Source organism: Anser brachyrhynchus (genome assembly GCF_964034855.1).
Source record: "Anser brachyrhynchus genome assembly, chromosome: 4".
NCBI lineage: Eukaryota > Metazoa > Chordata > Aves > Anseriformes > Anatidae > Anser > Anser brachyrhynchus.
Genome location: NC_137698.1, coordinates 9,891,145 through 9,906,097, shown reverse-complemented (window position 1 = coordinate 9,906,097; position 14,953 = coordinate 9,891,145). Strand labels below are relative to the sequence as shown.

The window sequence follows — 14,953 nt, the reverse complement described above, 5'->3', positions numbered from 1 at the left end:
TAATACAAGCACAGATTTCTTTAGTACACAGGCCTGTACTACAGTGGTTATTCTGCTCCTGGACCGGAGCTAGACAACAGCCTTTCTTTTTCCTCACAGTTTGAAGTGATGAAGCTAATGCACAATTCGCCATGTAGATTTACTTCCAGAACTGACTCCCAGACTGCTAATTCTGTAGTTACATTCAAAGGGAGATTTTCATTGTGGGGAAAAAAAAAATAAACCTAGGTGCTTCTTAGCATGCCTGCTTGCTGAGCCGAACACAAGGTAGAGTTGAGGTACTGAATTCACTCAGTGCTGGCAGCAGGCTGCTGCAGAAGCAGGGTGTTCACACCTGGCCAACTTGCTCCGTTCTGAGGGATTCACTTCTGTGGTTTATTGGACTGGATTTGTTCAGAATCCTGTTCCGTAAACTATTTCGCTCTAAGTAAAATAGTGCTGGGTTTATCCTATGCTATTGCAATTTTGATTTATTTATGGAGCTCTGCCCACAGAATTTTTGAGCCCTGCAACAGTGCAAATACATTCCACTTTGTCAAACGCTTTCTGAAAAATCAAATCCCCAGAAAGCACCTTATTAAGCTGAAGGAAAAGCTGAGAGTCCATTGAATGTTCTTAAACTCCCAGGGAATTGATGAGAAGCTGAAATGTGCAGTGCATATTTTGCTGTTACCTGTAGAGAGGGAAATTCATACAGTTCAGCGGAAAATAGTATTTTTCATTGTTTGCTGCTGATTGGGTTTGATCAAAGGCTTTACAATGGTACAAAAATCCTATATATCATGGTCTAATAGGAGCTGCAGCCGTAACTGTGTCTGAGTACTTTCCTCTTTGATTTCATAAAGATTCAGTGATGTCCCAGCATTGGATGGACAAAGTTCAATTATAATTTATTTCTTTATTTATTTTAGAACTTGCATGATTTAGATAAAAGACTTCCTCATAAACTGTTAGAATGCCTAATGAGAAGGGAACTAGTGATTTGCAGTTAAAAACCAGAGTGAGTGTATTTAACCTGGCCACAAATCTTAGCTTACTTGATATTATCAGTTTCCCGGGAATAATGCAGACATCAGTGAGCAAACTGGCCATGTAAAATGAAAGCGATATTCATGAATTTTACTCTGGAAATATGAAAAGTTTGATAGTCTAAAGGAGGATTTGCCTCCTGAAGAGAAAAAGACGTGTCTGTGTGTGTTGGGGGAAGATCATTGCTTTCTCTTCTTTGGAGGAGGGAGATTCTATTAATGTCATTTTAGGTTATTTTATTTTTCTTACCTGATAAACTATAATGAGGTGATAGCGTTGTTTCTACACAGTAAAATACATAGTAAAAAAACATGTAAAAGTCGATATCAGACTTAATGACTAATATCTGTCTTCAGTGAAGCTTCTTTTTTCCTTCCCAACTTGCTGCTGTTCACTGTGTAGGCTGGGTGATACATGACCAAGTCAGGTCACAGGATAATGTCTCAAAAGCGACTGTTCTTGTGTGGTTGCTGGTCTCCCTGTATCTGTTAACCAAAACTCCAGCATCTAGCAACTTGCTGGTGCCAGCCGTTACATTCCTACCTCAATTTTCAGCGACGAGCAAACAAAAACTGCCTCCTTATAAAGGTTATTTTACCATTCAGGAAATGCTAGAACATACCAGTAGCCTGCAAGCGCGCGCTTTCACCGTGTATGGGCTGTGGCATAGTACTATGGAAGAAGGACTGGTGCTTTCCCTGTGAATGCTTGGTGCCACAGCAATCCCTGGGCACTACCAGAATTTCCAGGGGAGTTTCCCAGGGCAGCTATCCATGGTGGAGCCACCAAATGGTAAAGGGACAATGTCTGGGTCAAAGAACAGGCTATACAGAGTGTTTGGCTTTAAATTTGGAGGCAGTTGGAAAGATATCACTGTCTGTTTCATTAATATCCTTGTTTGGATCTTCAAGGAAAAGACGTGTTAAGGTTTTCAAGGGGCAGGAGTGAAAAAAAAAAAATATATATATATATATATATATGAAAGGTGAAAGCAAGAGAAGCGGGACCATACAGCAATGTATTTTGTCCTATCTCCCTCATAACACAAAAGGAGGAACAGGAGGTGAGGGGAAGTTTCCTGAGAGTGAGGAGTATCTGACAGAAAAGGAGAATCAAAGGCTAAAGAGAAAGAAGAAGGGACCCAAAGTGGTTGGAAAGATGAATCAAAACTGGATGAAGTGAAAGCAAGACAAAACCTAGGTCCCTTTACCAACCAAAAAAAAGCAAGATGGGAAAAGGCACAGGAAACAGCAGGGAAGATCAAGGGAAAGAAAAGCAAAGAGGAAAGAAAGTGTGCTGGTGGAAGTACACAGGGAAATGGCAGGAGTCGTTGCAATATGGGAAAGAGCAAAATAACCTCAGGTTAGGGAACTGCTGAGAGAGTACTGGATTCACAGAGAGGACTTGTGAAGGGAAAAAAAAAAGTGTTTTATAAAGATAAAAGAGAAGACACTTAGAAATGGCAAATGATAGATTAAAACCACCAAATTTCAAATGAAAGGGAAAGTAGTAATAAAGAAAGTAAGCAAGAGATGAAGGGGGCGGGGGAGCGGAGTGAGGGACCATTAGAATGACACCACTGGCTTGCGGAAATGGTTTATTATCTTTGAGATGTGGTGATTTACTATACTTTCCAAAAAATCACACCATTAGAGTTCCTCTGGAAACTTGGCCTAAGCACGAAGCTGTGCTTCATGAGTGGAGCACATGGTGTGAGAACAGCTATGTAGTCTATGCTTTTTTCCCCCTATATTCAACATTTGTCAATGGTCTAAAACATCCAATTATAACTTCTGGCACCAATCTGAGTGCATGAGGCCTTGAGAAAATGTTGACTCGAGAGCTGGAAGGCAAACAAACAGCACGTTACCAGCAGGTAGCTTTCCTTTAGCTTCTTTATTTCTATTCACTAGGAAAAGAAATTTGGGCAGGCTCCGAAGTGAAATATTTTATTAACTGTGTGCTGTGTTATTTGATCATGTGCTTTGGCTTTGAGGAAAGAAATCCTTACTTAGGTCATTTGCATTTCTGTCTATGATCAGTTAATAAAACAAATAGACTACTTCAAGTGCTACAATTATGATCCTTAAGCCACTAGATTTAAAACTAAACTTGTGTGCTCACATTCTCCTGACATAGCTTGAAAACAGCAGAGTGAGTCCATTCCTTCTAGTCCAGAGGCAAATTAAAGCAATAAAACATACTGTACAAAATAATAAATGCACAGAACTATATAGGTTTCCTTACACAGAATGCAGGAGAAACAAGTGCTGCTATACATTATACAATTTGTTGAACATGGTATTTTCTATTGATTTTAACAACTTATTTGCTGAGTATTACGTAAGCTTCAGTTAAGAAGTTAAACAGAAAACTTTCCAACTAACCAATTGTATTAGGAAATTTTGTATGAAGTCCTCATTTCTTTAATTAAGCCAAGGATTACAAAGGCCATTGGCTTACCCAAGGCCATCAGACTTTTTGCAGATGTGTTTGACCGACTATTGGGTGATGGCTGTGGGGCTCAGCTAATGGGACTCTACCCAGGTAACAGAGTGTCCCCCAAAACTTTTAATTGCTGACCGTATCTGAATGACAACCAAAACATGTCTTTTTTGGCTTATGTTCTGTGAGACAGTCTTTCATCTGTAGGATTTTGGTGCTGATTTCCAAGTCACTTGGATATATTAAACATCAACTGAGTGCCTGAGTTATCGGGCATATTGTGTGCAAAACTATTTTCATGTTTTCCTGCTTGAATCTTCCCTAAACTGCTGTCCTAGCAATCTCTGTAAATGCTGAGTCCAGACATCACCAAAAAAAAAATGTTTTCCTACATTAGTTTTTTGTTCTATCATTCTTGAGTCTTGCCAGCACACCTGGGATTTGGAACCCCCTATTTCAATGCTGTCTTGTGAGACGTTCATGACATCTCTTCCAGTCATTTGAATTTACTATATTTTGGAATGCAGCAGGGTATTATTAATGCATATTTCTTCTGGTGAAGTCCTTACTTGGGAAAAGTGAGTTCCTAAAGCGGGTTAGACCCAGGTGAAATTCAAGAAGGGAATTTCTGAAGAATTTTTTTGGTACTGCAGGCACGGATGTTGGTGTTTCCACAGGTGACCAACTCTCTTAGGAGCTGCTAATGGAACAGCTCCTTAATAGTGCTGTGTGCGGGCATTACCGTCAGAGATTTTTCTTAGACTGTAGTAAAACAAACATCTTGTTCACTTTTCCTTTTTTTTTTTTAAGGAGGCCAGGAAAGTCAAGAAAAGAGAGGAAGGAAGAGTGATGGTAGTTTAGGTGTTCTGATCAATTCCAGTAGCAGATGTAATGATGTTTTATCTTTTGGATTTCTCCTGCAGCTTCTCTGGAGTGTTTTCTGCTCTTGACTGTTGTACTGTTGCTGTGTACACGCAGTCTGAGTTCAGAGGCGATTGCATTGTAGTGCTGGACGAACTGGTTCATCTGTATTTTCTGTACTAGTTTAACAAACAGAACACTCTAAGTTCTCTAGTAATGGCAATCACTGCATAAAAGTAATGTATTCATATCAATATGCTGGTTTCATTTATTCCAGCATTTGACACACTGGAGGGAAGGGATGCCATCCAGAGGGGCCTTGACAGGCCTGAGAGGTGGGCCTGTGTGAACCTCTCGAAGTTCAGCAAGGCCAAGTGCAAAGTCTGCCACCTTGATCGGGGCAATCTTGAGCACAAATATAGGCTGGGTGGAGAATGGATTGAGAGCAGCTCTGGGGCTGTTAGATGAGAATCTCAACATGAGCTGGCAATGTGCGCTTGCAGCTTAGAAAGCCAACCATATCCTGGGCTGCATCAAAAGTCGTGTGGCCACCAGGGCGAGGGAGGTGATTCTCCCCCTCTACTCTGCTCTTGTGAGACCCCACCTGAAGCGCTGTGTTCAGCTCTGGGGCCCCCAGCACAAGAAGGACATGGAAGTACTAGAACGAGTCCAGAAGAGGGCCACAAAGATGATCAAGGGACTGGGGCTGGATCACTTCTCCTACAAAGACAGGCCGAGAGAGTTGGGGCTGTTCAGTGTGGAGAAGAGAAGGCTCTGAGGAGACTTAATAGTGGTTTTCCAATACTTAAAAAGGGCCTACAGGAGAGCTGAGGAGAGAGTCTCTGTCAGGAAATGTAGTGATAGGACAAGCGGTAATGGCTGTTAACTAAAAGAAGGTAGATTTGTATTAGATAAAAGGAAGAACATTTTTGAGGGTGGTGAGGCACTGGCACAGGCTGCCCAGAGAAGCTGTGGATGCCCCATCCCTGGAAGTGTTCAAGGCCAGTTTTGATGGGGCTTTGGGCAACCTGATCTAGTGGAAGGTGTCACTGCTCATGGCAGGGGGTTGGAACTAGCTGATCTTTATGGTTCTTTCCAACCCAAACCGTTCTATCATTCTATGGTACTATGATTTTGTGTGATTGTCCTCAACTATGATCACACCAGACCACTGTATTTTTCTCAATTAACTGACAGAGTTTTAATTATATGTTACACTGCCAGCAGAGTTCACTGGTTTCATGTGGAATATTTATATTGTGGGGTTGATTGTGGAAAAAATCTGGGAAAAAATAGGGGAAAAAATCTGCCTGTAAGCTCTGTCCTAGAGGCATTATAGATTTTAGTGTTCCAAATTCTGTATAAATCATTGCCTGGAAATTGGAAATATGCATAAAATAGATTTTGTCTATTTTAATATTGATTTCAAGTTACAGGTCTTCCATAATGCATATTTTATCTAGGCAAAAATTTCTAATAAAGAAGCACCTTTGTAAAGGGAGGTCAATTCTTGTCTCTGCTAGTGAAAGAGGAGAGACAAACCCGTACTAGGAATGATGGTAGAGGGGCTAACAAGCTGGGAAGTGGGATGATCAGAGGAGACTGTACATTGGATGGTAAAGAAAACAGAATATTAACAACTTTTACATGTTCATAATTTTGTATCTGAATGTAGCAGAGTGAACACTGTCATTAAAATAAATGGAAGAATTTTCATCTGAAGTAAAAAGCACTATAAATGACAAAATTCACATGGTACAAAGAAGACAGGTACAGTGCTCAGTAATCACATGTATTGTTCTAAATAAATCAACCAGAATTAATGTGAGATTCTCTTACTGCCTGATCTAGTCTCTCATTTCAACTATCAGAGGCAGAACAAAAGAAAAAGAGAAGCAAATGCAGAAGCAGCAGATGTTTTGCAAAAGCAGTTAAGCGAGAGGTAGAGCTGAAGAGGAAGCTTCATACCATCCCCCTTGCTGTTTCAGCAATAGCTACTTTTGCTTTTGCTGCATTGACATGCTCAAATTGTCATCAATAAATGTTGATTCGTTTTCGCCTAATAACAGTAAGCAGCTCGCACTCAAAATCAATTTCAACTTTATTGGCAAGGCACTGCACATTTGTCTTCACCATGACTGTGCTGCATAAAGGAACAATTGAACTGAAAATTAAATGAACAATAATTGAAAATAAAATGTGGCTTTTTAAAGGAAAATTAGTGCTATGTTAAATTTGTAGCAATCAGTTATGTTGTGCTCTTTTCCGTTAAAAATGTAGAATGGCTTGGGCTAAAAAGTTAATTATATAAATATGTACACAATAATGTACATAATTAAAAATGGACTTTACCCTCAAAAGGATACAAAGGCTCTTCAGAAACTTCATAGGGTTTTAAATCTGGCAAAAGCAGTACAGTATCCGTGGTAATTAGGCTTTCAACACATTTGGATATGCTAATTGGATCCAAGTTCTAATTAGTTTCTTTATGCGACTGAGAATGACAATCACTGAATTAATTTAGTGTACTTTTATTCTTAACTTAGTGCTGTTTTCAATATTTCTAATACAGAAAATATAGACTATCAAATGCTTTGCTTTGTAGGATAGAAGTGGTTTATCTCATACAGTGTATGGTGCACACGCTTCAAATTCATTCACTGTGTTTCACAGCCCTATTAATGTAACACACTTCAGCAGTTAGTTTTTTCAGCTCGAACTGTTGGACACCTTTGCCAGAGGAGGGATGAGGTTCTGGAACCTGTCAGCAGTTCATTGGTGTTGCTGTTAACAGCTAGGCATGCTGTGGAGGAGGTACTGAGAAAGCAGAGCTGGCTCCAAAGTCCTGTGAAGTCAGTCATTGTCCTTCTGTTGTTTTTTGGATTTAACACCGGTATTTTTACAGGCCAGATGAATTTTACAATTAATTCCAAAAGTGAAACCAGTAATGCTTGTACTTGTTGCCAAGGGTCTATTTCTCTGTACCTTAGATAACCATCTATCATCATGTAAGAATGTAGGATAGTTATATTTTCAGAGGAACTAAATTACAGGTCACTATCTACTAAACTCAGATTAAAAGGCAGTTAGTCTTAGAGAAATCCCAGAGCAAAAGCTTCTGTCCATAACAGCCCAATAAATACGGTAGCACCAATGCAAAACATCTCATAGCTGAATTCCTTTCTCTGCACCATCTATTGCAGTCCTTTCTAAATACTTCGGTGTGCCTATGTGTCTCTTCTCAGTCATTTTTAAATGGGATTTTTAACCTGGCTAAAAATCACTGCTGTTTCATTATCAATGAGTAGTATATGTTTTAATTAAAACTAGTTAATTCCTTTCATCAGAGTTCCACTAGGAACGATGGGCTGGAGCAGACAGCATACTGAAATTATGGTAGCTATTATTTCTCCAATTAGTGTATCACTGGAAGTCAGGTAGAAGTACTTTTACAGCCATACTACTTTTCAAATCTTTTTCATTAATACAGAAGTCCTCCCTGAGCTCTTCTAAGGCAATACATATTCTAACCCTGGATGCTGTCATCCATTACACTCTGGTATTTAAAAGCACAAATATCCCTAATTGCTTCATTTACAATTTAAAGAAGAATCTGTCCACAAACTCTTCTCTGACTTTCTGTCCCATCGATTCCAGAAGGTGTTCTGTTTATTTTGTATGTTCTTGCTTAAAGCTGCCTAAGAGAAGTGATTTTATGGGCAATGCAGAAACAAATTCTTCTTTCTCTTTCAGCTTGGCTGCTGGAATCCTGTCACTGGTCTGAATGGGTCACTAACTGACAGAAAGTTGGAGAATAACATGCGAGGAGTGGTTCTGCGTGTGGTGACCGTGCTGGTAAGCAGAGATCCTCATCATTTTGCACTTGGAGGAATGTTTTTTCTCCATCTTGCCTCATCTTCTTGACTAAGGGTAATTGGAAAGGATTTTTATTAACCATATCATATTACCAAGAACTTAGTCAATGTTAAGTGTCTAAATTCTGCTTGTCAGTACCAGAGTAAAGGAGCAATTTCCATGAAATAAAATTATCAGTAAAGTTCATTTCAGAACATGAATCAAACACATTAAAACCTGTTTCTTCCACAGGCACATACTAAATTAGATAACACAACCATATGAACTGATAAAGGTAACTTCAAATGTCCTGTTAGCTAAAGTTACCTAGCTGAAACTCTAAATGATTCATAAGATGTAGCTGCCTTCCAATTACCTTCCCAAAATGAGTACAGCCTGACACAAATTGCTGCACTCAGAAGAATATTCAAGATCAGTTTAGGGGGAATGATGTGCTAGTTCAGTAAAATACCTGCTGCTCCCTCCTGGTTCCTTCAGCCAGGTGTCTCCTTTGTGGACATTTTGCATTAAGCAGCTACCATTGGTTTAAAGCTGAACAGACATTGTCTACCAGGACAGGAAGGTATTTTTTGAAATGAGGCCAGTTTATTCCCTGTCATAAGCTTTGGCTGCTCAATTGCTTGTTAGAGGGGAAAAATATGAAAGAAAAATAAATATATGTGAGATGTATAAGCTTCTTTGGAGCAACGCCCTCTCCCCAACCACCAGCCCTCAACCCCCCAGAAAAGAGAAAAAAAAAATAGAAAAAAAATGCAATATCCCTTGAGGTGTATACATACATTGATAAATACCTGGTGGTGGGAGGGTACAAAGAGGATAGAGTAAGGCTTTTCAGTGGTGCCTAGTGACAGGACAAAAGGCAGTGGGCACAAGCAGAAACAGAGGAGGTTACCTCTGTACGTCAGGAAGCCCTTTGCTGTGTGGGTGACAGAACACAGGCACAGGTTGTCCTCAGAGGTTGTGGAATCTCCATCTCTAGAGGTATTCAGAAGCCATCTGGACATGGTCCTGGGCAACCAGCTCTAAGTTGCTCAGCCCAAACAAGACGGTTGGACCGGATGACCTTTCTACCTCAACCTCTCCATGACTGTGTGAAAGTTGACCCAGGGCTGCAGAACCGTGCTATATTATTATATTGAGCTACTTCCCTGTCTCTGCTATCCATGTTTTTCACTGCGGGTTTTGTGTTTGAGGGCCTGAATGTTTGCTTGTAAAGAAAAAGGTAAGAGTGGATCCCATTGCTGATGTTCTGTGATAAAGGAAAAGTCTCTGTCAGGGATGGAGGGTGGAAACACTAGAGTGAGTGTCAGCACCATAGACAGAGAAGTTTCATACCCCTTCAATTATTTCTTGTGTCTTTAGAAGCTATTATCTGTCAGGGTGCCCAGTCTGTTCCATCTCTTAGTATGCTAGCAGATGTCCTGCCATAGTGTCTACAAAACAACATGAAACAAAACAAAAAACCACACACACACACACAAAACTCACAACTAAATAAGGATGAATTAACAGAAGAAGACAAAGCAGTAGGGTTCTTTCATACTTCATTAATTGCGTGGTCATCAAAATAGCATCATGATGACAGTGGCTGATCTTTATGTTCTGCCTGGTATGCGTTTTAATTGATTCAGTATAATTTTGTGTTGACAAAAATGTTCTGTGGATGTTGTCTAGCAAAATAGAGGTGTCTAGCAAAAATAGATTGGTGTCTTTGACTTTTTTTTCTTATTTCTTCTCCTTCCCTCACTCTATTCCTCTGACTTCATACCCAGTTATCATTTCAGTTAGCATGCTAGAGAATATTCTTCTTTCAAGTCATTATAGTATGAATATTTAACAACTTGCAAACATACAAAAAAAAAGGCATTAGTTATGCTGATAGGATTCCATGTTAATAATAAAAACAATTGCATTTAATGTTCAGCGCACACCACATGTCAGTTCAGGCTCCTCTCCTGGCTGCAATCCTCATGTGACGTGAGCATACTCCTGTTTTGGTTTTGTTGACAGTTTTAAAGCACAACTAGTGAAAAACACAATTACTCTGAATTGTGCTTTGTTGAAATCCACTAATTTACCATTTTGAAAACTGACTCATTTTATGTAGAATGTGCACTGAAAGCAATATATGAGGAAGATGAGAATGATTCATGTTGGCTTCATAATATAAGCATTCATTTATTCTCTTAAATAGTAGAGCTTTGTGTGGTTGTTCAGTGCAACATAAACAAAATCATCTGAGAACCACATTACAAACTGAGGTTCATTTAATTTTACTCAGCAAAGACGAGAGACAAGGATTTTGTAAACTGGGTGAATTGAGGGAGAAAGTAAATATTTACTCAAATTCGTTAGCCAGAAATGGTATTTTTCACCTTCCCTTGATTGATGTTAACTTGAGTACTTTCACCCAAATGCCAGAAATCAGGAGGATAAAATACTGTTTCTCCCTTATCCACAAACTCTAATGGCTGAGAGAGAGAAGCAGCCAGGCAGACACTGACAGCAAATCAGGCTGCTAACTGAAAGCCTGAAAAGAAGTTGGACAGTGCAGATGCCAGAATTGCAAAGTGATTATTATTTCTAACCTTATCCAGTCTTTAGATGTCCATAGATGTTGCTACTGCTCCCGTGGGTGACAGAGCATCATATAGGGTGCTTACCCTGTAGCAGTTTCTCTTGCTATACGTGAGTAAGGGTTATTCATGAAGATATGCTGGTTTCTAAATTGTAGTTTGATCTGAGAATTAAAATGTACCTGTTATTAGCACATCATTACTTCAAACATATCTGTTGCTTTGGAATGAAGTTATATGGCCTTTGCTTGTTACTAATTTTAGCTTGGTTCCCATCTTCATTCAAGTAGCTTATTGCAATGGGGTAATTCTGTTATTTTTTCTGGAACAGAATGAAGAAATAGATATAATATTTGGATTTGAGTGAAGTCGTGGCTGAGATGACATAACACTGTGAAAATAAAGCGAAATCATGCAAACAGTGTATTAATGCTTGTTTTCTCTACTTCAAAAACTAGACTTTTAGTCCCTCTATTTGTTGGTATTCAATTTGATCTTACAAAAACTTGGTCATCAAAGACACCAACTTGAACTTCATTTAGACCTATTTATTTTACAGCAATTATCAAAGGAAAATTGCTGTTAAGATATGGCCTTTAATTTTGTTATTTCAACTTATACTTGTCTGGTCAAAATTTAGTGTCTTTGAAATCTACAGAACTATTTTATATAAAACAAGACCGTAGTAATAGATGGAAGTACATTGTTCTTCCATGTTTATATCTGCTGTGTAGGATTAACATGGGGATTTATATTTAACACGTGATGAAAAATGTAAGGCTTTTGATATGTGTATAGGAGGGATTTCACCCATCAACTTTATTTTAGTGATGATTTTTTTTTACCATCCTTCCTTTTCCATCTTTCTCTGAGTTCTTCAATTAAGTCTATACATTTCTGTTAAAAGTAAGTAATTTATTAGTAACAGTAAGTTATTAAATATTATTATTAATTCTGCCAGTTTCTAACAGTATTATCTTGATCTGGAAAAACAGGAAAGCTTACGTGAAAATTAAATAATAATACCTTTGAATATGAATAGATTTCTTTTCACTGTGATTTGAGAAGTTAACATAAGTCTGTTAATTTGTTCTGTTAACCCTTCTAGCCTCTCATGTCTTTCTGGATAGCAGCCATCCCCCTCTTCTATTTTCATTTTGTTATGCCTTCATGTTGAAAAGGACTGGTTCTAAAAATTTGAGATAGTAAATTGCAGCATGTGGGTTATACTACATTGTACTTACTATAGAATCATTCAGGTTGGAAAAGACCTCTAAGATCAACTAGTCCAACCTAACCTAGTACTAAAGTCCACCACTAAACCATGCCACTAAGTTCTAAATCTACACATTTCTTGAAGACCTCCAGGGATGGTGTCTCAAGCACTTCCCTGGGCAGCCTATTCCAATGCCGTACAACCCTTTCAGTAAAGAAGAATATTTCATATTATGATATGAAACATTCTGCATTCTAAAAAAAAAAAAAAAAATTAAAATGATTGTGATTAATTTTCCCAAAGCAGTCCTTCAAAAAGTCCTCAAAAACAATTCCCATCATCTGCATCCATCTATTAATCCCTTACCCTTGATAACTTTAATAATTATGGGTTATGTATCTTCAGATCTAAAACACTGGACTAGGGAAAGACTCTTTGTCAGAGAGTGTAGTGACAGGACAAGGGGTAATGGTTTTAAACTACAAAAAGGGTAGAATAAGATTAAATATACAGAAGAAATTCTTGACTCTGAGGGTGGTGAGGCCCTGGCACAGGCTGCCCAGAGAAGCTGTGGATGTCCCATCCCTGGAGGTGTTCAAGGCCAGGCTGGATGGGGCTTTGGGCAACCTGGTCTAGTGGGAGGTGTCCCTGGCCATGGCAGGAGGGTTGGAACTAGATGATCTTTAAGGTCCCTTCTAACCACAACTGTGAAGATACTCTGGCTACTCTAAAGATAATGGGAATTATCTTTGCATAAATAGGAATAAGAAACAATTCTTTGCTCTTTATTCTGAAGGGAACTATAGTAATGCCTGTGGACATTTGATTCAATGCTCTGGTCTGACTTGGGTTAGCATCTTTCTTTCAACACTTCTAGAAAAGTTTTATTTTGTCTTATTGATTGTCAGTTGTCTCTGGCTTGGACTAGTTCCCACGTGCAATGAAAGTTTGAATTTTGTGTTTGACAAGCTACTTTTAAGTGCAAGCAACTTGCTGGTGAATTTCTGAAACATATTCTGAGTTCTGAAATGTAGCTCAATGAAAGGTCAGTATAATAACTCCAAACAAATTGAGAGTGTCTTGAATGAACAATTTTCCAAGTACCAATTTAGCTGGATATCCATTTTGTTGATTTTAGTTTATCCTCCTCATTTTCAGCTGCTCAGTTTTATTGAAAGGCAGCTAGAATACAGCAGATATTCTCATAATATCATTTTAGTTGCAGTGGCTATTAATGAATTATTCATATGAATGTTAAGCCACCAGAAGCTAAATGAGATTTGGCCGGTTTGACAATGAATAGGCCAGCAGGTATTCACAAAATCATGTTTCTAAAAAAGCCCCTATTGGTTGAAAAGGCAAAAGTTTGAAATTCCCTGTTTCAACTTGGTGAAAAGTAAAGAGCCTTTTCTCAAAGCGCATGAGGCGTTAACTTCCTAGTGGCATGAAATACATTTGAGAATTTTAACATGGAAGATACAGCTATCAAATTGAGGTATATATTTTCACATCTGCATTGATCTGAAAATGCAGGCAGGATGAGGGAAACAACAATAGCAAGTGATACTGAATTATACTTTGCCATACATCCCACTGTACAATTTCTTGCTATTTATTACTCATGTTGCTTGCAGAGAGCTCGGTGGAATAGAGGCACGTTGGTGACCATTGTCTCCAGGTGAGCACTGTGGGAAATGAGAGGGCAGGCAGAAGTGTAGACAAGCATAGGAAAAAGAAATAATAAATATGCATCACTGGCACCAAGGAAAATGTTATATATATGGAGTAGTTTAATTCTCAATGACTGGCATTAAATGCATGAGCCTTAGTTGTGGAGATTAGGAAAGAAACAAACCTGAAAGTGGACGATACCTTTAGGGACATGAGCTGGCAGGAGGTCTGCGTCTTCAGATCCTTTTTCTAGTGAACTTCCCACTTGGATAGAAAAAAAGATGAAATGTGAGATATGAAGCTAACTTCTGGTTTTAAAGGCTGAGGCTGTCTTTGGGATTTGACCTCCAACACTGGTTTAAACAAAGTGACAAAAGTTCTTAGGAGGAAGCTAGAGTAGCTTTCAAAATGATAGAAAAAAGGAAAGGCATAGAAGAGATTAAATAAGACAGTGTTTAAGTATACTCAGAGGGACAAACAGTGAGAAGTGATAAAGGATTAAAAAATGGCATGACAAAATCGTCCTTAAAATAAAAGATCAACTGCAGCAAAGATTATGTATGGGATACCTCAGAAAATACAAAATATTTTATAATAGTGTATAGTCAGAATAGTCTCAAAGATAATTCCCTTTCCCCACATTCACAACAGAATGCTCTGCACTTCTGTGAAGCCGTCTTCATTCTGTTAGGCTGCACTGTCTATGCACCAGTCTAAAACCTTTTTTAAAAATTTGAATTATGTAATGTATTATACTAAAGTATCCGGTGCTCTGTGTAACAATATCGTCAGTATATTGTATTCTTCACAGTAGTGAATTACCCATAGCAGCAGAAAGGTCTTGGGAAGTGATAACATTAAGAAGTGTTACTTGACCATCAACTGTAGTATTTATGTTTTAAGTAAACATTTTTACTTTTCTACCGGTAAGGGATAAATCTTTCTTTGATGGACATTTATGACTGTGAGTTTGAATGGCAGAAAAGCTGTAAGTGATGTAGTTTATCTAGAATCTTTTATAAAATCTCTGTATTCCATAACTCAGTAATTTATTTGGTATAAACCATATGTGCTATAGTTCAAATATTTAAAAATTATCTAAAGTTTTAGAATATTTCATTGCTGTAAAAATGCATAATTTCCCAGGCAGCAACAATTCTCTGTGCCTTTTGATTTCTATTCCTTTTTGCTGCCCATATCCATCTGTGAAAGAAGGTTGGGGAACAAAATGGATCTTTTATAGACAAGTACATCAGGGAAAATATTCAGTAAAACGGTG

General features: G+C 38.4%; 1 protein-coding gene across 13 annotated transcripts in view; it reads left to right on the top strand.

The window, feature by feature from the left end:
* The window catches only part of GRID2 (glutamate ionotropic receptor delta type subunit 2), an 800,504-nt gene that overhangs the window by 625,852 nt on the left and 159,699 nt on the right, over positions 1 to 14,953 (top strand). For all 13 annotated transcript variants that reach the window (XM_080592187.1, XM_080592186.1, XM_080592181.1 and 10 more), the window contains one exon: positions 8,089 to 8,190. In XM_080592187.1, the coding sequence (XP_080448313.1) occupies positions 8,089 to 8,190 (102 nt within the window). The remainder of the gene's footprint in view (positions 1 to 8,088; positions 8,191 to 14,953) is intronic.